This window comes from Ascaphus truei, chromosome 12, assembly GCF_040206685.1.
Source record: "Ascaphus truei isolate aAscTru1 chromosome 12, aAscTru1.hap1, whole genome shotgun sequence".
NCBI lineage: Eukaryota > Metazoa > Chordata > Amphibia > Anura > Ascaphidae > Ascaphus > Ascaphus truei.
In genome coordinates, this window is record NC_134494.1 from 45,190,431 (window position 1) to 45,213,866 (window position 23,436).

The window sequence follows — 23,436 nt, forward strand, 5'->3', positions numbered from 1 at the left end:
CCCCTCACCCTCCTACTGCCTGGGACCCCTCCCCGGATCCTCCTCCCCCAGAGCCCCTCACCCTCTTATGGCCCGGAACCCCTCCCCGGATCCTCCTCCCCCAGAGCCCCTCACCCTCCTACGGCCCGGAACCCCTCCCCGGATCCTTCTCCCCTGGAGCCCCTCACCCTCCTACTGCCCAGAGCCCCTCCCCGGATCCGCCTCCCCTAGAGCCCCTCCCCCTCCTAATGCCCGGAACCCCTCCCCGGATCCTCCTCCCCCGGAGCCCCTCACCCTCCTACTGCCCAGAATCCTTCCCCGGATCCTCCTCCCCCAGAGCCCCTCACCCTCCTACTGCACGGAACCCCTCCCCGGATCCTCCACCCCCGGAGCCCCTCACCCTCCTACTGCCCAGAACCCCTCCCCCGGAGCCCCTCACCCTCCTACTGCCCGGAACCCCTCCCCAGAGCCCCTCACCCTCCTCCTCACACAGATAACGGGACGGCACTGAGTGCGCGTGATTTGGAGTCTTCATAACAACACTAGGACACTAGAAACAGAATTTCTGACATTCCCCCTGTATAATGAGAGTGTTGTTATAGGGGAAAGGCATTCCCAGCACACCATGCTTACAATCCACTTCATGTAGAGATACCCTTAAGAGTTATTTGCATATCCATCCCAGGATGCTCTTGGGCTGTGCCAACTGTACGTTATTGTCCATGCAGAGGACTAATCCTACAAACGCTGTCCTTCGATTAGGCTTTTGGGGGGGGGGGGGTTCTTCTTGGCCTTAACACTTCTAGTGCTGGAGAGACCTGCAATGTATTATACATTATATGGACGCCCCAGTGCCGCACTGTATATATGAGCAGGGGGCAGTGTATCTCTTGACAACTTTATGCTTCAGCTTCATCTGCCCACATCCCATCACCTCAATCCCCGATTCCCAACACAGCGGAACTTCACAACCTTATATAATGCCGCGTTTCCCAGAAAACTGTGTACGTATCAATTCCACAAAGGACGTCTTTAATTAAACAGAAATAGCTTCATTAGCACCCAGTCCTGTATCCTTCCTCTGAAGTCTTTGTGTTTTTTTTTTTTGTTTTTTTTTTACATAAATAAAAAGGAAATTGTCTTTGTTTTACTTCCAGCCGCTGTCGGGGGACTTCAGCTCTCATTGTCCTTCCACCCGCGGCGGGTACTTCAGCTCTCATTCTCCTTCCACCCGCGGGCGCTCTTCCCAAACTTGTACACTAATCTCCTCCCGTCCACACGTTCCAGGATCTCCCGTTTATAATAGTACCTGCCGACAAATGACGGGAGAAATGTGATGAGAACACCCCACGAATCTCCCATCACCCCCCTTTTTAATCCCCCTTATACATGTCAGATACACTGGGACCTCCCTCCTGAACATATATCAGTTTCCCTTATAGATTTCAATGGGATCACCCATACTGAACCAGATCGTATTCTAGCTGTATCCCCCCATTCATGCACCGAGGCTTCTTCATTTACAGCTGTATATTTGAGGTCACTTTCCCAGTAGCGCTTCAGTTGGCATAAATAAATATATATATGTGTATATATCTATATCCAGTGTTCGACAAACCTATACATTTGCTCGCCCCGGGCGAGTGGATTTAACCCCCGGGCGAGTAAATATTGGCCCAAGCAGCACACGTTTGGTACTAGGTGGCGAGTAGATTTTTTGGTGATTTGTCAACCACTGTCTATATCTACATAATCCTCTGGTACAGGGTTTTGAGCTCTCCAACATGGTATATAGCTGTATTCATCCAATCAAAGTTATAGCAGGAAATGCGCAATCTCCTCTGTGTGGGATACTTCTCTAATGTTTTACCTTTGATTGTCCATTAGAGAAGATAACCTCAAGATTTCACACATCCGACTATATTTGAAAAAATGTGCACAACACAAACTCATCAGAGAGGGATAATTTCAAAAATATATGCTCTTCTGAATTCTATAGATAAGAATGAAACACACTCATATATGACTGTGGGAGAAAGATATAGGAAACTATATGTCCAGGGAGGATGGGTCAGAGATATGGGAAGCTGCAGCGAGTTCGTCTGTCTGTACTATAATTAAGGAAAACAGATATAAGATTATGATGAGGTGGTATTTAACACCAGATGGGTTGGCACGTACAGTATATACAAAGGAGCAAGTGCTACGTGTTGGAGAAATTGTGGGTGTAGAGGTACAGTACATTGTATCATATTTTCTGGACATGTCCAAAGGCTGATTCCTTCTGGAGGAACATTAAGAGAGAGATCACTTGAACTATTCTGGGAGATCACTAGAGCTATTCTGGACCAAGCCCACTGTAGCCTATGATTAGGTCCATGTAGCATAAACTGAAGCACACAGAGTCCTTCTATTTTCTTTAACTTTATTGGGTGGGGTTGACAGAAATATAAAAGCACGTGTATGTAGTTGTTGTGGTAGGAATTGTCTCTTGTGAGGGGAAGGTAAAAAGGAATCCCTGTCTAAGGGAGCAGTGGAAGATGCATCTACTCACTGTGTCTGCTGATGATAAGAGAAAGCACGTTCCTTTCCAGACAGGAACAAGCCAAAGGGGCATACTAATAAACAGAGAAAGGCAGGGGGAGAGGGCTAAACCAACTCAAGCTATGAGCAGTGAGAGGTTGCCAACTGACAGGTGGCTTGTGGAAAGGCTACATTGTCGCAACAATGTTGCAACTACACAGCAGCACTGACTGCTTCAGAGCAGGGAAACATGCAACTTTCACTGGGGAGAGCTGGCAGCCTGAGAGCAGAAAAATACACAGAAAATATACAATCCTGTTCCAGGACATGAGCACTTGAGCTTAATGTGCCACTAGTCCCTGTAGTAATGATTTTGGGAAAACCGATACCAAACGTATCATATGCCACAAACAAATAAATTGCGCATCTTCTAACAGCAGCAAGGTGTACAACAGCCCTTCAGTGGGAGCAGATAAATGTCCCATCTTATCAGATCTTTCAGGAGAAAGTTAGACAGGTTCTAGGAATGGGAAAACCCACTGCATTTCTGAACAATTCTACGGAGAAATGTGAAAACATATGGAGTCCCTGGATCAGAGCCTTCCCAGGAATTATTACAGCGGGACAGGACTAACAAATACAAACAAATTCACATAGAAAAATTGTCACGATTATTGGTACTATTATCTCTTGCTGTCCCTCCACCCCCCCCCCACATATTTTGTTATTAATATGGTTAATTATTATTTTGATTAGTAATAATATTATTTTTGTATTGTATTATTGTCGTTTTAATTTTGTTGGCTATATTGTTCCTCTCCCGAGCTTTTACCATTTAATTTTATGAAGACTTTGATATGTTGTCATATATTATTTGTTGTGAATGGACAAATCAGCTGGGTTTTTCCGTTTTTTTCCCCCCTTAAAAATGTATTTATTTATTTATAAAATGTGTTACCAGTATTTATTTATTTATAAAATGTGTTACCAGTATTTATTTATTTATAAAATGTGTTACCAGTATTTATTTATTTATAAAATGTGTTACCAGGAAGTAATACATTGAGAGAGTTACCGCTCGTTTTCAAGTATGTCCTGGGCATAGAGTTAAGATGACAAATAATACATGGTTACATATACATAGTTACATAAGCAAACCGGGTATACATTATATACAAGACATTGCATGCACAGTTAGAAATTGCTTTTGGTTTACAAACCAAAGTCTAACTAAAATCTGAAGAATTATTAGGACTGCTCCCACTGATGTCTCTTGCCTCCCTGTTCCTCTCCCATGTATTGTCTAGTACTATTATTGTTAAATATTATTTCTTCTTTTATTATTATATTTCTGTAATGTATTGTCAATTTAATTATGTCGGTTTTTTTTTTGTTCCCAACCCACCCCTTCTTCTTTGTTCTGCAGCCCTCACCCCCCACCCCCCACCCTCCAACCCTGATTATAACTGGAAAAAAAACAAATAAAAACTGTTTGAAACAAAAACAAAAGAGAGAAGATAAAATTTCCTTCCTGAATTTCAATATTCTTTTTAGTAACATAATCCGAACAGGCGGGCTCATCCGAAGCTAAACCGTGATATTTTTAGCTCTCAGATACTTACTGTACTGATTAAGCGGCCGGTGTTACTTCCTAGACATTTAAACTGCCGTCCAATAGGAAGCCGCAACGTCATCCACCCAGTGACATGGCGGATTTCTATTGGCCCGCAGAACTAATGAGATTTTTCAGCCATTATAATTTCCATAGAGGGGACAAAACTAAAACTGTAAGTACAGTTGATTACTAAAAATAGAGAGGCCCAGCTCTGAGGAACCCCCGCTTTGAATTCTATGCCTTTCCTCTGTTCTTGGCTGTCACATTAAATGAAGAATTGCATTATGAACGTGTGAGTAGAGCTCTGCATTGTATCTCTGTCCCAGAGGAGACCTGCACTGTGTATCTCTGTCTGAGGGGAGACCTGCACTGTGTATCCCTGTCCTAGAGGGGACCTGCCCTGTGTATCTCTGTCCTAGAGGAGACCTGCACTTTGTATCTCTGTCCTAGAGACCTGCCCTGTGTATCTCTGTCCCAGAGGAGACCTGCACTTTGTATCTCTGTCCTAGAGGAGACCTGCACTTTGTATCTCTGTCCCAGAGGAGACCTGCACTGTGTATCTCTGTCCTAGAGGAGACCTGCCCTGTGTATCCCTGTCCTAGAGGAGACCTGCCCTGTGTATCTCTGTCCTAGAGGAGACCTGCACTTTGTATCTCTGTCCTAGAGACCTGCCCTGTGTATCTCTGTCCCAGAGGAGACCTGCACTTTGTATCTCTGTCCTAGAGGAGACCTGCACTGTGTATCTCTGTCCAAGAGGAGACCTGCTCTGTGTATCTCTGTCCTAGAGGAGACCTGCACTGTGTATCTCTGTCCTAGAGGAGACCTGCACTGTGTATCTCTGTCCTAGAGGAGACCTGCACTTTGTATCTCTGTCCTAGAGGAGACCTGCACTGTGTATCTCTGTCATAGAGGAGACCTGCTCTGTGTATCTCTGTCCTAGAGGAGACCTGCACTGTGTATCTCTGTCCTAGAGGAGACCTGCTCTGTGTATCTCTGTCCTAGAGGAGACCTGCACTGTGTATCTCTGTCCTAGAGGAGACCTGCACTGTGTATCTCTGTCCTAGAGGAGACCTGATCTGTGTATCTCTGTCCTAGAGGAGACCTGCACTGTGTATCTCTGTCCTAGAGGAGACCTGCACTTTGTATCTCTGTCCTAGAGGAGACCTGCACTTTGTATCTCTGTCCTAGAGGAGACCTGCCCTGTGTACCTCTGTCCTAGAGGAGACCTGCCCTGTGTATCCCTGTCCTAGAGGAGACCTGCCCTGTGTATCTCTGTCCTAGAGGAGACCTGCACTTTGTATCTCTGTCCTAGAGACCTGCCCTGTGTATCTCTGTCCCAGAGGAGACCTGCACTTTGTATCTCTGTCCTAGAGGAGACCGGCACTTTGTATCTCTGTCCTAGAGGAGACCTGAACTTTGTATCTCTGTCCCAGAGGAGACCTGCACTTTGTATCCCTGTCCTAGAGGAGACCTGCCCTGTGTATCTCGGTCCCAGAGGAGACCTGCACTGTGTATCTCTGTCCTAGAGACCTGCCCTGTGTATCTCTGTCCCAGAGGAGACCTGCACTTTGTATCTCTGTCCTAGAGGAGACCTGCCCTGTGTATCTCTGTCCTAGAGGAGACCTGCACTTTGTATCTCTGTCCTAGAGACCTGCCCTGTGTATCTCTGTCCCAGGGGAGACCTGCACTTTGTATCTCTGTCCTAGAGGAGACCTGCCCTGTGTACCTCTGTCCTAGAGGAGACCTGCCCTGTGTATCCCTGTCCTAGAGGAGACCTGCACTGTGTATCTCTGTCCTAGAGGAGACCTGCACTTTGTATCTCTGTCCTAGAGGTTACCTGCACGGTGTATCTCTGTCCTAGAGGAGACCTGCACTTTGTATCTCTGTCCTAGAGGTTACCTGCACGGTGTATCTCTGTCCCAGAGGAGACCTGCACAGTGTATCTCTGTCCTAGAGGAGACCTGCCCTGTGTACCTCTGTCCTAGAGGAGACCTGCACTGTGTATCTCTGTCCTAGAGGAGAACTGCACTTTGTATCTCTGTCCTAGAGGAGACCTGCACTGTGTATCTCTGTCCCAGAGGAGACCTGCACTTTGTATCTCTGTACTAGAGGAGACCTGCCCTGTGTATCCCTGTCCTAGAGGAGACCTGCCCTGTGTATCTCTGTCCTAGAGGAGACCTGCACTTTGTATCTCTGTCCTAGAGACCTGCCCTGTGTATCTCTGTCCCAGAGGAGACCTGCACTTTGTATCTCTGTCCTAGAGGAGACCTGCACTTTGTATCTCTGTCCCAGAGGAGACCTGCACTTTGTATCTCTGTACTAGAGGAGACCTGCCCTGTGTATCCCTGTCCTAGAGGAGACCTGCCCTGTGTATCTCTGTCCTAGAGGAGACCTGCACTTTGTATCTCTGTCCTAGAGACCTGCCCTGTGTATCTCTGTCCCAGAGGAGACCTGCACTTTGTATCTCTGTCCTAGAGGAGACCTGCACTGTGTATCTCTGTCCTAGAGGAGACCTGCCCTGTGTATCCCTGTCCTAGAGGAGACCTGCCCTGTGTATCTCTGTCCTAGAGGTTACCTGCACGGTGTATCTCTGTCCTAGAGGAGACCTGCACTTTGTATCGCTGTCCTAGAGGAGACCTGCACTTTGTATCTCTGTCCCAGAGGAGACCTGCACTGTGTATCTCTGTCATAGAGGAGACCTGCACTGTGTATCTCTGTCCCAGAGGAGACCTGCACCGTGTATCTCTGTCCCAGAGGAGACCTGCACCGTGTATCTCTGTCCCAGAGGAGACCTGCACTGTGTATCCCTGTCCTAGAGGAGACCTGCCCTGTGTATCTCTGTCCTAGAGGAGACCTGCACTTTGTATCTCTGTCCTAGAGACCTGCCCTGTGTATCTCTGTCCCAGAGGAGAACTGCACTTTGTATCTCTGTACTAGAGGAGACCTGCCCTGTGTATCTCTGTCCTAGAGGAGACCTGCACTTTGTATCTCTGTCCTAGAGACCTGCCCTGTGTATCTCTGTCCCAGAGGAGAACTGCACTTTGTATCTCTGTCCTAGAGGAGACCTGCCTGTGTACCTCTGTCCTAGAGGAGACCTGCACTTTGTATCTCTGTCCCAGAGGAGACCTGCACTTTGTATCTCTGTCCTAGAGGAGACCTGCACTGTGTATCTCTGTCCAAGAGGAGACCTGCTCTGTGTATCTCTGTCCTAGAGGAGACCTGCACTGTGTATCTCTGTCCTAGAGGAGACCTGCACTGTGTATCTCTGTCCTAGAGGAGACCTGCACTTTGTATCTCTGTCCTAGAGGAGACCTGCACTGTGTATCTCTGTCATAGAGGAGACCTGCTCTGTGTATCTCTGTCCTAGAGGAGACCTGCACTGTGTATCTCTGTCCTAGAGGAGACCTGCTCTGTGTATCTCTGTCCTAGAGGAGACCTGCACTGTGTATCTCTGTCCTAGAGGAGACCTGCACTGTGTATCTCTGTCCTAGAGGAGACCTGATCTGTGTATCTCTGTCCTAGAGGAGACCTGCACTGTGTATCTCTGTCCTAGAGGAGACCTGCACTTTGTATCTCTGTCCTAGAGGAGACCTGCACTTTGTATCTCTGTCCTAGAGGAGACCTGCCCTGTGTACCTCTGTCCTAGAGGAGACCTGCCCTGTGTATCCCTGTCCTAGAGGAGACCTGCCCTGTGTATCTCTGTCCTAGAGGAGACCTGCACTTTGTATCTCTGTCCTAGAGACCTGCCCTGTGTATCTCTGTCCCAGAGGAGACCTGCACTTTGTATCTCTGTCCTAGAGGAGACCGGCACTTTGTATCTCTGTCCTAGAGGAGACCTGAACTTTGTATCTCTGTCCCAGAGGAGACCTGCACTTTGTATCCCTGTCCTAGAGGAGACCTGCCCTGTGTATCTCGGTCCCAGAGGAGACCTGCACTGTGTATCTCTGTCCTAGAGACCTGCCCTGTGTATCTCTGTCCCAGAGGAGACCTGCACTTTGTATCTCTGTCCTAGAGGAGACCTGCCCTGTGTATCTCTGTCCTAGAGGAGACCTGCACTTTGTATCTCTGTCCTAGAGACCTGCCCTGTGTATCTCTGTCCCAGGGGAGACCTGCACTTTGTATCTCTGTCCTAGAGGAGACCTGCCCTGTGTACCTCTGTCCTAGAGGAGACCTGCCCTGTGTATCCCTGTCCTAGAGGAGACCTGCACTGTGTATCTCTGTCCTAGAGGAGACCTGCACTTTGTATCTCTGTCCTAGAGGTTACCTGCACGGTGTATCTCTGTCCTAGAGGAGACCTGCACTTTGTATCTCTGTCCTAGAGGTTACCTGCACGGTGTATCTCTGTCCCAGAGGAGACCTGCACAGTGTATCTCTGTCCTAGAGGAGACCTGCCCTGTGTACCTCTGTCCTAGAGGAGACCTGCACTGTGTATCTCTGTCCTAGAGGAGAACTGCACTTTGTATCTCTGTCCTAGAGGAGACCTGCACTGTGTATCTCTGTCCCAGAGGAGACCTGCACTTTGTATCTCTGTACTAGAGGAGACCTGCCCTGTGTATCCCTGTCCTAGAGGAGACCTGCCCTGTGTATCTCTGTCCTAGAGGAGACCTGCACTTTGTATCTCTGTCCTAGAGACCTGCCCTGTGTATCTCTGTCCCAGAGGAGACCTGCACTTTGTATCTCTGTCCTAGAGGAGACCTGCACTTTGTATCTCTGTCCCAGAGGAGACCTGCACTTTGTATCTCTGTACTAGAGGAGACCTGCCCTGTGTATCCCTGTCCTAGAGGAGACCTGCCCTGTGTATCTCTGTCCTAGAGGAGACCTGCACTTTGTATCTCTGTCCTAGAGACCTGCCCTGTGTATCTCTGTCCCAGAGGAGACCTGCACTTTGTATCTCTGTCCTAGAGGAGACCTGCACTGTGTATCTCTGTCCTAGAGGAGACCTGCCCTGTGTATCCCTGTCCTAGAGGAGACCTGCCCTGTGTATCTCTGTCCTAGAGGTTACCTGCACGGTGTATCTCTGTCCTAGAGGAGACCTGCACTTTGTATCGCTGTCCTAGAGGAGACCTGCACTTTGTATCTCTGTCCCAGAGGAGACCTGCACTGTGTATCTCTGTCATAGAGGAGACCTGCACTGTGTATCTCTGTCCCAGAGGAGACCTGCACCGTGTATCTCTGTCCCAGAGGAGACCTGCACCGTGTATCTCTGTCCCAGAGGAGACCTGCACTGTGTATCCCTGTCCTAGAGGAGACCTGCCCTGTGTATCTCTGTCCTAGAGGAGACCTGCACTTTGTATCTCTGTCCTAGAGACCTGCCCTGTGTATCTCTGTCCCAGAGGAGAACTGCACTTTGTATCTCTGTACTAGAGGAGACCTGCCCTGTGTATCTCTGTCCTAGAGGAGACCTGCACTTTGTATCTCTGTCCTAGAGACCTGCCCTGTGTATCTCTGTCCCAGAGGAGAACTGCACTTTGTATCTCTGTCCTAGAGGAGACCTGCTCTGTGTATCTCTGTCCTAGAGGAGACCTGCACTGTGTATCTCTGTCCTAGAGGAGACCTGCACTGTGTATCTCTGTCCTAGAGGAGACCTGCACTTTGTATCTCTGTCCTAGAGGAGACCTGCACTGTGTATCTCTGTCATAGAGGAGACCTGCTCTGTGTATCTCTGTCCTAGAGGAGACCTGCACTGTGTATCTCTGTCCTAGAGGAGACCTGCTCTGTGTATCTCTGTCCTAGAGGAGACCTGCACTGTGTATCTCTGTCCTAGAGGAGACCTGCACTGTGTATCTCTGTCCTAGAGGAGACCTGATCTGTGTATCTCTGTCCTAGAGGAGACCTGCACTGTGTATCTCTGTCCTAGAGGAGACCTGCACTTTGTATCTCTGTCCTAGAGGAGACCTGCACTTTGTATCTCTGTCCTAGAGGAGACCTGCCCTGTGTACCTCTGTCCTAGAGGAGACCTGCCCTGTGTATCCCTGTCCTAGAGGAGACCTGCCCTGTGTATCTCTGTCCTAGAGGAGACCTGCACTTTGTATCTCTGTCCTAGAGGAGACCGGCACTTTGTATCTCTGTCCTAGAGGAGACCTGAACTTTGTATCTCTGTCCCAGAGGAGACCTGCACTTTGTATCCCTGTCCTAGAGGAGACCTGCCCTGTGTATCTCGGTCCCAGAGGAGACCTGCACTGTGTATCTCTGTCCTAGAGACCTGCCCTGTGTATCTCTGTCCCAGAGGAGACCTGCACTTTGTATCTCTGTCCTAGAGGAGACCTGCCCTGTGTATCTCTGTCCTAGAGGAGACCTGCACTTTGTATCTCTGTCCTAGAGACCTGCCCTGTGTATCTCTGTCCCAGGGGAGACCTGCACTTTGTATCTCTGTCCTAGAGGAGACCTGCCCTGTGTACCTCTGTCCTAGAGGAGACCTGCCCTGTGTATCCCTGTCCTAGAGGAGACCTGCACTGTGTATCTCTGTCCTAGAGGAGACCTGCACTTTGTATCTCTGTCCTAGAGGTTACCTGCACGGTGTATCTCTGTCCTAGAGGAGACCTGCACTTTGTATCTCTGTCCTAGAGGTTACCTGCACGGTGTATCTCTGTCCCAGAGGAGACCTGCACAGTGTATCTCTGTCCTAGAGGAGACCTGCCCTGTGTACCTCTGTCCTAGAGGAGACCTGCACTGTGTATCTCTGTCCTAGAGGAGAACTGCACTTTGTATCTCTGTCCTAGAGGAGACCTGCACTGTGTATCTCTGTCCCAGAGGAGACCTGCACTTTGTATCTCTGTACTAGAGGAGACCTGCCCTGTGTATCCCTGTCCTAGAGGAGACCTGCCCTGTGTATCACTGTCCTAGAGGAGACCTGCACTTTGTATCTCTGTCCTAGAGACCTGCCCTGTGTATCTCTGTCCCAGAGGAGACCTGCACTTTGTATCTCTGTCCTAGAGGAGACCTGCACTTTGTATCTCTGTCCCAGAGGAGACCTGCACTTTGTATCTCTGTACTAGAGGAGACCTGCCCTGTGTATCCCTGTCCTAGAGGAGACCTGCCCTGTGTATCTCTGTCCTAGAGGAGACCTGCACTTTGTATCTCTGTCCTAGAGACCTGCCCTGTGTATCTCTGTCCCAGAGGAGACCTGCACTTTGTATCTCTGTCCTAGAGGAGACCTGCACTGTGTATCTCTGTCCTAGAGGAGACCTGCCCTGTGTATCCCTGTCCTAGAGGAGACCTGCCCTGTGTATCTCTGTCCTAGAGGTTACCTGCACGGTGTATCTCTGTCCTAGAGGAGACCTGCACTTTGTATCGCTGTCCTAGAGGAGACCTGCACTTTGTATCTCTGTCCCAGAGGAGACCTGCACTGTGTATCTCTGTCATAGAGGAGACCTGCACTGTGTATCTCTGTCCCAGAGGAGACCTGCACCGTGTATCTCTGTCCCAGAGGAGACCTGCACCGTGTATCTCTGTCCCAGAGGAGACCTGCACTGTGTATCCCTGTCCTAGAGGAGACCTGCCCTGTGTATCTCTGTCCTAGAGGAGACCTGCACTTTGTATCTCTGTCCTAGAGACCTGCCCTGTGTATCTCTGTCCCAGAGGAGAACTGCACTTTGTATCTCTGTACTAGAGGAGACCTGCCCTGTGTATCTCTGTCCTAGAGGAGACCTGCACTTTGTATCTCTGTCCTAGAGACCTGCCCTGTGTATCTCTGTCCCAGAGGAGAACTGCACTTTGTATCTCTGTCCTAGAGGAGACCTGCCTGTGTACCTCTGTCCTAGAGGAGACCTGCACTTTGTATCTCTGTCCCAGAGGAGACCTGCACTTTGTATCTCTGTCCTAGAGACCTGCCCTGTGTATCTCTGTCCCAGAGGAGAACTGCACTTTGTATCTCTGTCCTAGAGGAGACCTGCCTGTGTACCTCTGTCCCAGAGGAGACCTGCACTGTGTATCTCTGTCCCAGAGGAGACCTGCCCTGTGTATCCCTGTCCTAGAGGAGACCTGCCCTGTGTATCTCTGTCCTAGAGGAGACCTGCACTTTGTATCTCTGTCCTAGAGACCTGCCCTGTGTATCTCTGTCCCAGAGGAGACCTGCACTTTGTATCTCTGTCCTAGAGGAGACCTGCACTTTGTATCTCTGTCCTAGAGACCTGCCCTGTGTATCTCTGTCCCAGAGGAGACCTGCACTTTGTATCTCTGTCCTAGAGGAGACCTGCCCTGTGTACCTCTGTCCTAGAGGAGACTTGCACTTTGAGGAAACAGTTTGTCTGTGTTGTGTTGGCTGCACACGCAGGTTTCTCCTCGCCTGAAGCCGTTTCCCTGCACTTTTGGAATTGTTCCAATAATTTACTAGACACCTACAAGTTCCCGCCCCGCCTCCCTCTGTCCCCCTGTCTTCTCCCCCATCTCCCCTTGCCTCGCCTCCCTCCACCCTCTCCCCTCCGCCTCCCTCCCCCCTTCTGCTCACATTATGGATCTCTGTAGACTTCTTCTTGGTGGCTAATACACAGCCTGTGCTTTTATTGTAACTGACCTTGTCTTATACAAATCAGAGTGCTAGAAGTGACAGGACAATGGGAAGATCATTGTCTTGGCTGTAACCTGCAGACTGAGTGCAGCTAGTGATGTCATGGAACAAGAACTACATTTCTGTTTCACCCCCCCCCCCCCCTTCCTTGCAGTTCTACCAGTCAGTTTCTCAGTTCCAGCTGCATGTGTTTTGCTCTGTGCACACACACAGTGCCCGTGTGATAGACACAGTGTTATTTCCCCTGTCCCAGCAGCTTGCTGTATCAGAAATGCAACATTATTGCTACATGTTGTGGCTCCCTTAGACATTTCAGTGAGTTGCTATAGCAACCCCAGCCTTTCTCCCAAATGGGCTAGTCTGCTTTCTCCCTCTCTGCTCTGCCCACAGATGGTCTGTCCCCAGGCTATCTTGCTACCCAGCATACATTGGGACTTCCTTTTCCACCATCCCCACTGGCTGAGTGAGTACCTGCTGTAACTGCTCTAGTGGCAGGATTACCCTTTTCACCTGTCCTTAACTACAAAGCACCCACAGAGAGACATTATCTAAACACCAACATCTCTTCACAAGTGCCTGTCTTTTATGCTGCTTTCCCCAAATAAAGTAAAGAAAAGATACAGAACTTGTTGTGCTTTGAAAAGAGGACCGAGTTGAAACTATCTGGGCTAATCATCTTACACATGACCCTGGCCTCCAGAATAAGTGATGCTGCATGTGACACACATGTGACCCGCAAGTCACGGTCGTTACCTCATGGCCCGGCTCAGCTTCTCGTATGTCATGCTGCTGTTGTTTTTCTTCTTGCCCCACAGCTGTGCCACTGCCTCTGATTTCAGGAACCTGAAGACCCCCTCGGAACGGTCTTCCCACTTTATCAGGCCTGGGTTTTTCTCCGGGGTCAGCAGGATGTCCCGGATAAACTCCCAAAGGTGCGTCCCCCGAGGATCTTTAGGGGTAGACATCGAGGGTCTTAATACCATGATGGACTTTAATGGGCATTACATCGATTGATTTCTTTCCCACCAGAGCAGCATGGTATATTTGTAATTAGGGTTGCCAGGTAGCTTCTCAATGGTGAAAGGTGTGACGCGCTCGAGACACACACCGCTGTTACCTCTCACTGCTCCAGCTGTTTCCTCCTATCCTTGGCTCTGCCCCCAGGCTCCTGACACCTCCTCCTGATTGGCTGCATTACCCAGCAGCAGCCAATCAGGAGGGAGGAAGCTGTCCAGCCCTCTAGCAGCTGCCCTGCGCTCTCCCTGCTTGGGGAAATCCCGTGGACCCCCCAAGCCGGTCAGGTCACTCTCTCCAGAGAGGTAATTCCGGACACATACATGTCCAGTATTACCTTTAATTCTTTACTGGACAGAGTGTCCAAATACAGGGCAGTCCGGTTCAATACTGGACACCTGGCAACCCTACGTGGTAATATGCAAAGCAATGCAGGCCTGATCCCTCTGGCAAGGAAAGGGTTATATATTTGCATATACACTGTATAGGCACATAACATATATTTGCATATACACTGTATAGGCACATAACATATATTTGCATATACACTGTATAGGCACATAACATATATTTGCATATACACTGTATAGATACACAACATATATTTGCATATACACTGTATAGATACACAACATATATTTGCATATACACTGTATAGATACACAACATATATTTGCATATACACTGTATAGATACACAACATATATTTGCATATACACTGTATAGATACACAACATATATTTGCATATACACTGTATAGATACACAACATATATTTGCATATACACTGTATAGATACACAACATATATTTGCATATACACTGTATAGGCACATAACATATATTTGCATATACACTGTATAGATACACAACATATATTTGCATATACACTGTATAGGCACATAACATATATTTGCATATACACTGTATAGATACACAACATATATTTGCATATACACTGTATAGATACACAACATATATTTGCATACACACTGTATAGACACAACTAAAGAAATGACTAAAATTAGATCACATTAGCATTTATGCCACTTCCTGTACTTATTTTTTTGGACAAAGCCGGTAAATTAGTATGTTATGAAGGGGGTCATTCATCAAGGCGTCACAGTGGCTAAACAAACACCACAGCTATCGATGAAATAAACCCCAATGTTTTTTTCCCCCACTGATAAATCTAGTTCTTTTTTGTTTGTTTTTGCATTGGTTTTGCACTTGGGAGACATCGTTAAAAACACTCTGCACCCTGCAGCATTTTTACATATTTAATACAAATGTCACCAGCAGCTACGGTTAAAAAGAAACACGTGAGAATACATTCACATGTCACAAACATGTCCCCAAGCCTGCCTTTCCCCACATGTCACGAGCATACACTGTCTCCACTGCAACCAGGGATTCTGGGTAATGACATGCAAATGAGGACTAACAGTGAATCATTCTTTGCTTCCTATCCAGCAGCTAAGGAAAGGGTTCTTTATACTGTGAGGGCAGTGATAATGTGGCATTCATTAGCCATGGAGACGGTGATGGCAGATACAATAGATATCTTTAGAAAAAGGTTGGACATCTGTGTAGAAAGGAAAGGTATACAAGGATACACCAAACAAGTACACATGGGAAGAGCATTGATGTAGGGAGTAATCTGATGGCCATTAATGGGGGAAGGAAGGAATGTTGTTTTACCTTATGAGACATTGACCCTTATTCTACAGTATATACACCACGGAGCTGATTGGGACGTTTTTGGCCAAAAATCCACATATACTTCAATGTATATAGAATTACCCCCATAATTGGCAAATGTTTCACTAGAGTTTTTAGTTTGTTTCCCGTAGATCAATATGACTTTAAATATAAGATGAGGGCCTCTGAGGGACTCTGAGGATACGGACAGGAGAGGGGATGTTTCAGGATTGCGATACTCTGAGGATACGGACAGAAGAGGGAATGTTTCAGGATTGCGATACTCTGAGGATACGGACAGAAGAGGGAATGTTTCAGGATTGCGATACTCTGAGGATACGGACAGAAGAGGGAATGTTTCAGGATTGCGATACTCTGAGGATATGGACAGAAGAGGGGATGTTTCAGGATTGCGATACTCTGAGGATACGGACAGGAGAGGGGATGTTTCAGGATTGCGATACTCTGAGGATACGGACAGGAGAGGGGATGTTTCAGGATTGCGATACTCTGAGGATACGGACAGGAGAGGGGATGTTTCAGGATTGCGATACTCTGAGGATACGGACAGGAGAGGGGATGTTTCAGGATTGCGATACTCTGAGGATACGGACAGGAGAGGGGATGTTTCAGGATTCTGATACTCTGAGGATACGGACAGGAGAGGGGATGTTTCAGGATTGTGATACTCTGAGGATACGGACAGGAGAGGGGATGTTTCAGGATTGCGATACTCTGAGGATACGGACAGGAGAGGGGATGTTTCAGGATTGCGATACTCTGAGGATACGGACAGGAGAGGGGATGTTTCAGGATTGCGATACTCTGAGGATACGGACAGGAGAGGGAATGTTTCAGGATTGCGATACTCTGAGGATACGGACAGGAGAGGGGATGTTTCAGGATTGCGATACTCTGAGGATACGGACAGAAGAGGGAATGTTTCAGGATTCTGATACTCTGAGGATACGGACAGGAGAGGGAATGTTTCAGGATTGCGATACTCTGAGGATACGGACAGAAGAGGGGATGTTTCAGGATTGCGATACTCTGAGGATACGGACAGGAGAGGGGATGTTTCAGGATTGCGATACTCTGAGGATACGGACAGAAGAGGGAATGTTTCAGGATTGCGATACTCTGAGGATACGGACAGAAGAGGGAATGTTTCAGGATTGCGATACTCTGAGGATACAGACAGAAGAGGGGATGTTTCAGGATTCCGATACTCTGAGGATACGGACAGGAGAGGGGATGTTTCAGGATTGCGATACTCTGAGGATACGGACAGGAGAGGGGATGTGTCAGGATTGCGATACTCTGAGGATATGGACAGAAGAGGGAATGTTTCAGGATTGCGATACTCTGAGGATACGGACAGAAGAGGGAATGTTTCAGGATTCCGTTACTCTGAGGATACGGACAGAAGAGGGAATGTTTCAGGATTGCGATACTCTGAGGATACGGACAGGAGAGGGGATGTTTCAGGATTGCGATACTCTGAGGATACGGACAGGAGAGGGAATGTTTCAGGATTGCGATACTCTGAGGATACGGACAGGAGAGGGGATGTTTCAGGATTGCGATACTCTGAGGATACGGACAGGAGAGGGGATGTTTCAGGATTGCGATACTCTGAGGATACGGACAGGAGAGGGGATGTTTCAGGATTGCGATACTCTGAGGATACGGACAGGAGAGGGAATGTTTCAGGATTCCGATACTCTGAGGATACAGACAGAAGAGGGAATGTTTCAGGATTCTGATACTCTGAGGATACGGACAGAAGAGGGAATGTTTCAGGATTGCGATACTCTGAGGATACAGACAGAAGAGGGGATGTTTCAGGATTCCGATACTCTGAGGATACGGACAGGAGAGGGGATGTTTCAGGATTGCGATACTCTGAGGATACGGACAGGAGAGGGGATGTTTCAGGATTGCGATACTCTGAGGATATGGACAGAAGAGGGAATGTTTCAGGATTGCGATACTCTGAGGATACGGACAGAAGAGGGAATGTTTCAGGATTGCGATACTCTGAGGATACGGACAGGAGAGGGGATGTTTCAGGATTGCGATACTCTGAGGATATGGACAGAAGAGGGAATGTTTCAGGATTGCGATACTCTGAGGATACGGACAGGAGAGGGGATGTTTCAGGATTGCGATACTCTGAGGATACAGACAGAAGAGGGGAGGTTTCAGGATTCTCACACTGACAGGGAGGGGATGTTTCTGGCGCTGAAGTATTTCTAAAGTTCACTTCATTTCTCCCATTACACACACTGATAAGAGCTGCAGTATTTGCACTTTCTGGCATAATAACAATCGCTTACTGTGCTTCTTGTTGCTGGGTTTCTGCGGATGGTCCGGTGTTTTCTTCACGTCAGACTCTGCATAGGCTAAAAGACAAAAAAGTATTGTTGTCCTATAGACGTGTCTGTGCCAGAAATGGTGTAACAGAGACCGGGGAAGGGAGTGTGGAAACTTATAGTGAGCAAACAAAGGGTCATTTCAGGATTGATGCAGCCCTCAGTGTTTAACCGTTTCAGTGCTCACAGCCTCACTGCCTTTCACACATCGTTGTTTCTTCTTCTCAAATAAATGTTTTTATAACGATGTAGGGAATAATTTTCCTTTCGTAGGCCCCCCTCAAAATCCTGGTTAGATTGTTAGCTCTTTTGACCAGGGCTTCCCATGCTGACTTTTATTGTGCACTTTGGTCACCCCTGTATGAATCTTCCACGTATAGTGTCTATGTACAGAGCCGTGTACGTTGTTGGCACAAGATAACAAACATACAATGCCAGAGAGCTGACATCGTCCCATGGAGACAGTATCCCAGTATATTAGGGCCTTCAGGAAGATCCTACTCTCTTGTATTTGCGCACATTAAAGCAGCAGTCCAAAATTCTGGTCCCCCCCCCACCCTTTAATATGTGCATCCACACAATGATAAGTAATTAGTTACTGTAAGTTGCCGATTGATCCGTTCTCCTGTTATCGAACGGCGGAGATTCAGCTCGGGGGGTTCACTAAATGGCTGTCAGTGCAGCACAAGATGACCAAAGATGCAAAGTTCTGTGCGGAAGATCATGTGACCAGGCAGTCACTAGATACAATTGGTGCACTGCTAGAGAGAGGGCAGGGCTCAAAAATGGGTGTGGCAGAGCTTGTTTTGGAAGAGGAAGGGGATGTGACTTTGTAAATGTGTGTTATTGGAACAAAAAATGCTTGTTACATTATAATACATTAAAAATGTCATTCAGAGTAGTTTTTTTTTTTTTTTTAATGCTCAAGTATTTTGTCATAGTACTGCAGTGATTTATTAAAACAGTACACGTTGGTTATTGCTTCTTCTGCAGCTTTAAAATCACTACTTTAGCGCACGTCTAACAGTGGATACTTACCCACATGGTGGTGATTAGCGGAAGCCATGGACAGCTGATTTCGACTGAACGCTTTGCTCTCGTACATTTCTGGAACAGAGAATGAACTTCAGTCAGGTCCTTGTGTTAGGCCCCCCCAAGGTGGAGGAAGTATCTCAATATCATTACAGCTCCATGTGTCACCCACCATCATAGCTATTGTCATATCCAAATCCATCATCTTTCCAAGGGGTGATCGAGGAGGGCTCTGCGTGGAATAATAAGATGTATGTGAGCTCCGGGAGTAACCCCCACAGGACCAGGAAAGCATTGAAGTATTTTCTTGTAAAATAATAATTAACAGTCCTTGTCGAGAAGGGAATCAGTGACCCACAGGGCTTACACTTCATAGCTCCGGCTTACCTGTTTGCTCAGTTTTGATGATGACATTCAAAGACTGAAGCACCTGGTTTCCACATTGACCTGAGAGAGAGAGAGATTGAGAATAGTGAAGTAGTTATGTAGATGCTCTGCGGTGCTTCTGTTACCGTGATGTTATCCGGAAGTCCTCAGCATGTTGGTATTTCAGGATAACCATGAAGCAATGTCAGTGAAGAATACAAAGCAGATGGACTTCCAGGAGAGAGGTCCGCACTGTGCATGGGTGGCATGAACTAGGAATGGGAATTTCATCCCTACATGTAAGTAGAAGAGGACTCGGAATACGGCGCTGCTTGGCGCAGCGGGGTTTCTCATGTGGATATAGGAGTATTAATAATTACCGAGTATTAAGGTAGGAAGATGTACAGAAAGCAGTGTGGGTGCCAAGGGCTACAGCAGAATCCTTGTAACTAAGGAAATGGGGGGTACGTGGGTTTTTGGGGGACTTTACCACTTGCACCGCGAGGATTTTAAAATTAAACTGATCCCCAAAATACTGATAATTCCTCCTATCCTCACTGACCACTGAGCTTTTCTTCACGTACACAGCACAATCTCAAGCTTTAAAAACACCTGCAGCAATATAAAGCTAAGTGAGTCGTTATATTTATATATATATATATATATATATATATATATATATATATATATATATATATATATATTAGTGTGACGCGGGATGTTCGGATTTGGGAATATATACAATAAGACCCTAATTTTTTCTTGACTGTGAAATGCTGGGTTAACCCCTTCTCTGCTGAGGTGCATGGTAAGGTGCGATACAATGCTTTGCTTGCCAGCTAGAGGCATGGAAGGGTTACCCACCGTGCCACTTGAGGTTCTGCACATTGTTGTAGAGGATGTGCCCGGCTGAGCCGGTTGCCTGCGTGAAGTCCTGCAGGGTCATACTGCACAGGCGCTCCCCCGTGATGTCAAACTCCTGGAAGGGGATACAGCTTGCGTCCAGCTGGCTGGTGTCCACGAGCTGCTGCAGCCACTCCCAGACCTGAAACTTGGTCCAGTACTGAGGGTGAACCTCGTGCCACTGACCACTGAAGAAACCTGCAGCCACCAAGCACAACATACAGGCAAAATGCATTATATTAGTGTATATATATATATTAGTGTGTGTGTGTGTGTGTGTGTGTGTGTGTGTGTGTGTGTGTGTGTGTGTGTGTGTGTGTGTGTGTGTGTGTGTGTGTGTGTGTGTGTGTGTGTGTGTGTGTGTGTGTGTGTGTGTGTGTGTGTGTGTGTGTGTATACACACACACACACACATACAGCTGCTGGTTTTAGACCACTTGCTATGAGAATTCTGCAACAAAACCCATCCCACGCTGCGAGATTTCTGCCGCCAGACTAATGGCCCATGGGATTAACCCAGCGGGGGTACGTGCATTTGAATGGGACTCACACTGTGTGAATCCTACCGGGGTGTGAGTCCCATTCAAACGCAGGGACCCCTGCTGTGTTAAGCCGATGGGCCCTTACAGCCTTCTGTGGGCCATCTCAGGAGTTACTGCGAGATAGCCACAGATTTTCCAAAGCAAGTGGTCTAAAACCTTCTGGACTTTATTCTGTTATACTGGACTAACACGACACGGCTATCTCCATTTTTTATATTTATATACAGTGGTCGACAAATCACCAAAAAATCTACTCGCCGAACAAAAAAATCTACTCGCCACCTAGTACCACACGTGTGCTGCTTGGGCCAATAGGAGCTCGCCACGATGTTAAATCCACTCGCCCGGGGCGAGCAAATGTATAGGTTTGTCGAACACTGTTTATATATATATATATATATATCACATTCTGTCTATGAAATATGCACTATGTATCTAGTGTACTCTATATATCTAAAATGCACCAGATCTAAATGATCTAATATACACTGGCCCATGTTAGATAGGCCTTTCCCACCTGTGCACTTGGATAAGCCATAAACTGTTTTAAGGAGCAATAATTATGGCTTCTATGCATCATCTAAATGATCTAATATTCAACTGTAGCATATGTATTGTATTTATCAAATACAATGTCATATAAATCTCTCTCTCTCGCATAAATTCATACAACACTTATCTCTGTTATGTGCCCAAATAAATCAAGTATGGACTGGTTTTTGTGTTTGGAAATGATTACCTGCTCTAATATTAAAGAGGCCAATCCATTAAAAGCCACGCTCCTGGCAGTATGTTGAGGTACTCGGAGACGTTCTGCATTTTTCGGATGTGTTGCTATGAACCGGTCATTGGGGTTTTTAACTGTAGTAATAAAGTGTTTAAAGGTAAACATGACCTCCCGTACTCACAATAATTCAGCCTCAATGATATTCCTGATGCTCATCAACCCCAGCGGTCACTGTGTCCCAAACTGTGACCCCCTGACGGTCACTGTGTCACAAACCGTGACCCCCTGACGGTCACTGTGTCACAAACCGTGAACCCCCTGACGGTCACTGTGTTCCAAACCCTGACCCCCTGACGGTCACTGCGTCCCAAACCGTGACCCCCTGATGGTCACTGTGTCCCAAACCGTGACCCCCTGACGGTCACTGTGTCTCAAACCGTGACCCCCTGACGGTCACTGTGTCCCAAACCGTGACCCCCTGACGGTCACTGTGTCCCAAACCGTGACCCCTAACGGTCACTGTGTCTCAAACTCTGACCCCCCTATGGTCATTGTGTCCCAAACCCCGACCCCCCGACAGTCATTGTGTCCCAAACCGTGATCCCCTGATGATCTCTGTGTTCAAAATCGTGACCCCCTGATGGTCGCTGTGTCCCAATACCACCCCCACCCCCCACTCCCCGCCTCTCCAAGTATTCACTGTGACTGAATTACTGTGAGTACGGGATAACACTTTATTACTAGTTAAAAACCCCAATGACTGGTTCATAGCAACATCCGAAAAATGCAGAACATTAATGCTGTGAAGTTTTATTTTACCGAGCTAAAGGGAACTTGGTCTATATACTATAAATTATATACAGCAAAGCAGCAGTTTGGGCTGTTTTTGGCTAAAAATCCACTTTAAAATCTACCCCCGAAAACAGCCGCGGGGTCCCTTCAGGCCGCTGTTTATAGAATAAGGCTCTAAACCATAAGTCATCTGCTGTGATGGTCTTTAGCTCCTTGGCTACTGGACGCACGGTTTGTCTGTGCCGCCATCTTGTCTATAGAATGCGTCATTTCATTCTTAGTATGCAGTAGTTCAAATGTCTTAAAACTATATTTATGCTCTAAAAGAGGAGACAAAATAAAATACATTCCATTTTCTATAAAGTCATAGCGGGCCCCCCTGCGCTGGCGCTGAATTGCTGACCCACCCAGTTCTCACCATCATATGCAGTGTAAGGGCTGGCCCAGGTATGTTGGTGGGTGAGTGGGTTGGTGCTGGGGTTATTATTCATGGTGCTGCTTCCCTGTAAAATCATGATCTGCAGGAAGAAAAGAAGAAAAGTCACACAAGGGAACGGAGATTGGGAAATCCGAGCGTCAGAACAAAGGGTAGAAGGGTTACCATGTCTGTCACACATGCTGGATGTCAGAATACAAAATGTCCTGGAACAGGATTGTACATTTTCTGTGTTCCTTTGCAGCTCTCAGGATACCTGTTCTCCCCAGGTAAGCTGGATGTGATTCCCCTGTCCTAGCAGCCTTTGAGGTTGTGTAAACTGCAACATTATTGCAACAATAATTATTGCAACAATAATTCCCTTTTTACACAGCCACTAGTTGGTTGCTCGGGCAACCTCCCAATCCTCGTAGCCATGAGGTTGGTTTAGCCCTGTTCCCCTGCCCCTTTCTGTTTATTAGATTGGTCCTGAGCCTGTTCCTGTCTCACAGGAAAGTGTGCTTTCTTTCCCAACAAGCAGCCCATGTGAGTACTCTACCTCCATTACTCCCTCTGCAAAGGCGATGCTTTTTTACCTTCCACTCTCACACAGCAGGACACCTTCCCATCATTAGGTCGTTCTCCTGACAAGAGAAGTCTGCCAATTATATCCTTGTGCAAGTACTTTTATTTCTGTTAACTCCCCCAATAAAGTTGAAGAAAACAGAAGGACTTTGGGCCTCATGCAGTAAGCCCCGATAAGGCTTTTTCGGCATTTTATAGCCGTTTTTTGCCCTCCTGATTCAGTAAGCCCCGATAAGTGGGAATTATCGGCAACTTTTCTTGCGAAAAAAAATTTTTCGCCACCCGGCTGCCGATAAGCCACTTATCGGGACTTTTTTTTCCCGCCTGAATTCAGTAAGCCCCGATCAGCTTTTTGGTGCTGATC

General features: G+C 47.4%; 1 protein-coding gene across 2 annotated transcripts in view; it reads right to left on the bottom strand.

Annotated features, from left to right (window-relative positions):
• Positions 1-409: 409 nt before the first annotated feature.
• Positions 410-23,436, bottom strand: part of EHF (ETS homologous factor) — a 58,021-nt gene continuing 34,994 nt past the window's right edge. For both annotated transcript variants that reach the window (XM_075567572.1, XM_075567573.1), the window contains exons 2-9: positions 22,491-22,590; positions 19,974-20,210; positions 19,131-19,190; positions 18,916-18,975; positions 18,750-18,818; positions 17,676-17,741; positions 13,377-13,572; positions 410-1,288 (exon numbers count right to left, since the gene is read on the bottom strand). In XM_075567572.1, coding sequence (XP_075423687.1) covers positions 1,189-1,288; positions 13,377-13,572; positions 17,676-17,741; positions 18,750-18,818; positions 18,916-18,975; positions 19,131-19,190; positions 19,974-20,210; positions 22,491-22,587 — 885 coding nt within the window. In that variant the 5' untranslated portion in view covers positions 22,588-22,590 and the 3' untranslated portion in view covers positions 410-1,188. The remainder of the gene's footprint in view (positions 1,289-13,376; positions 13,573-17,675; positions 17,742-18,749; positions 18,819-18,915; positions 18,976-19,130; positions 19,191-19,973; positions 20,211-22,490; positions 22,591-23,436) is intronic.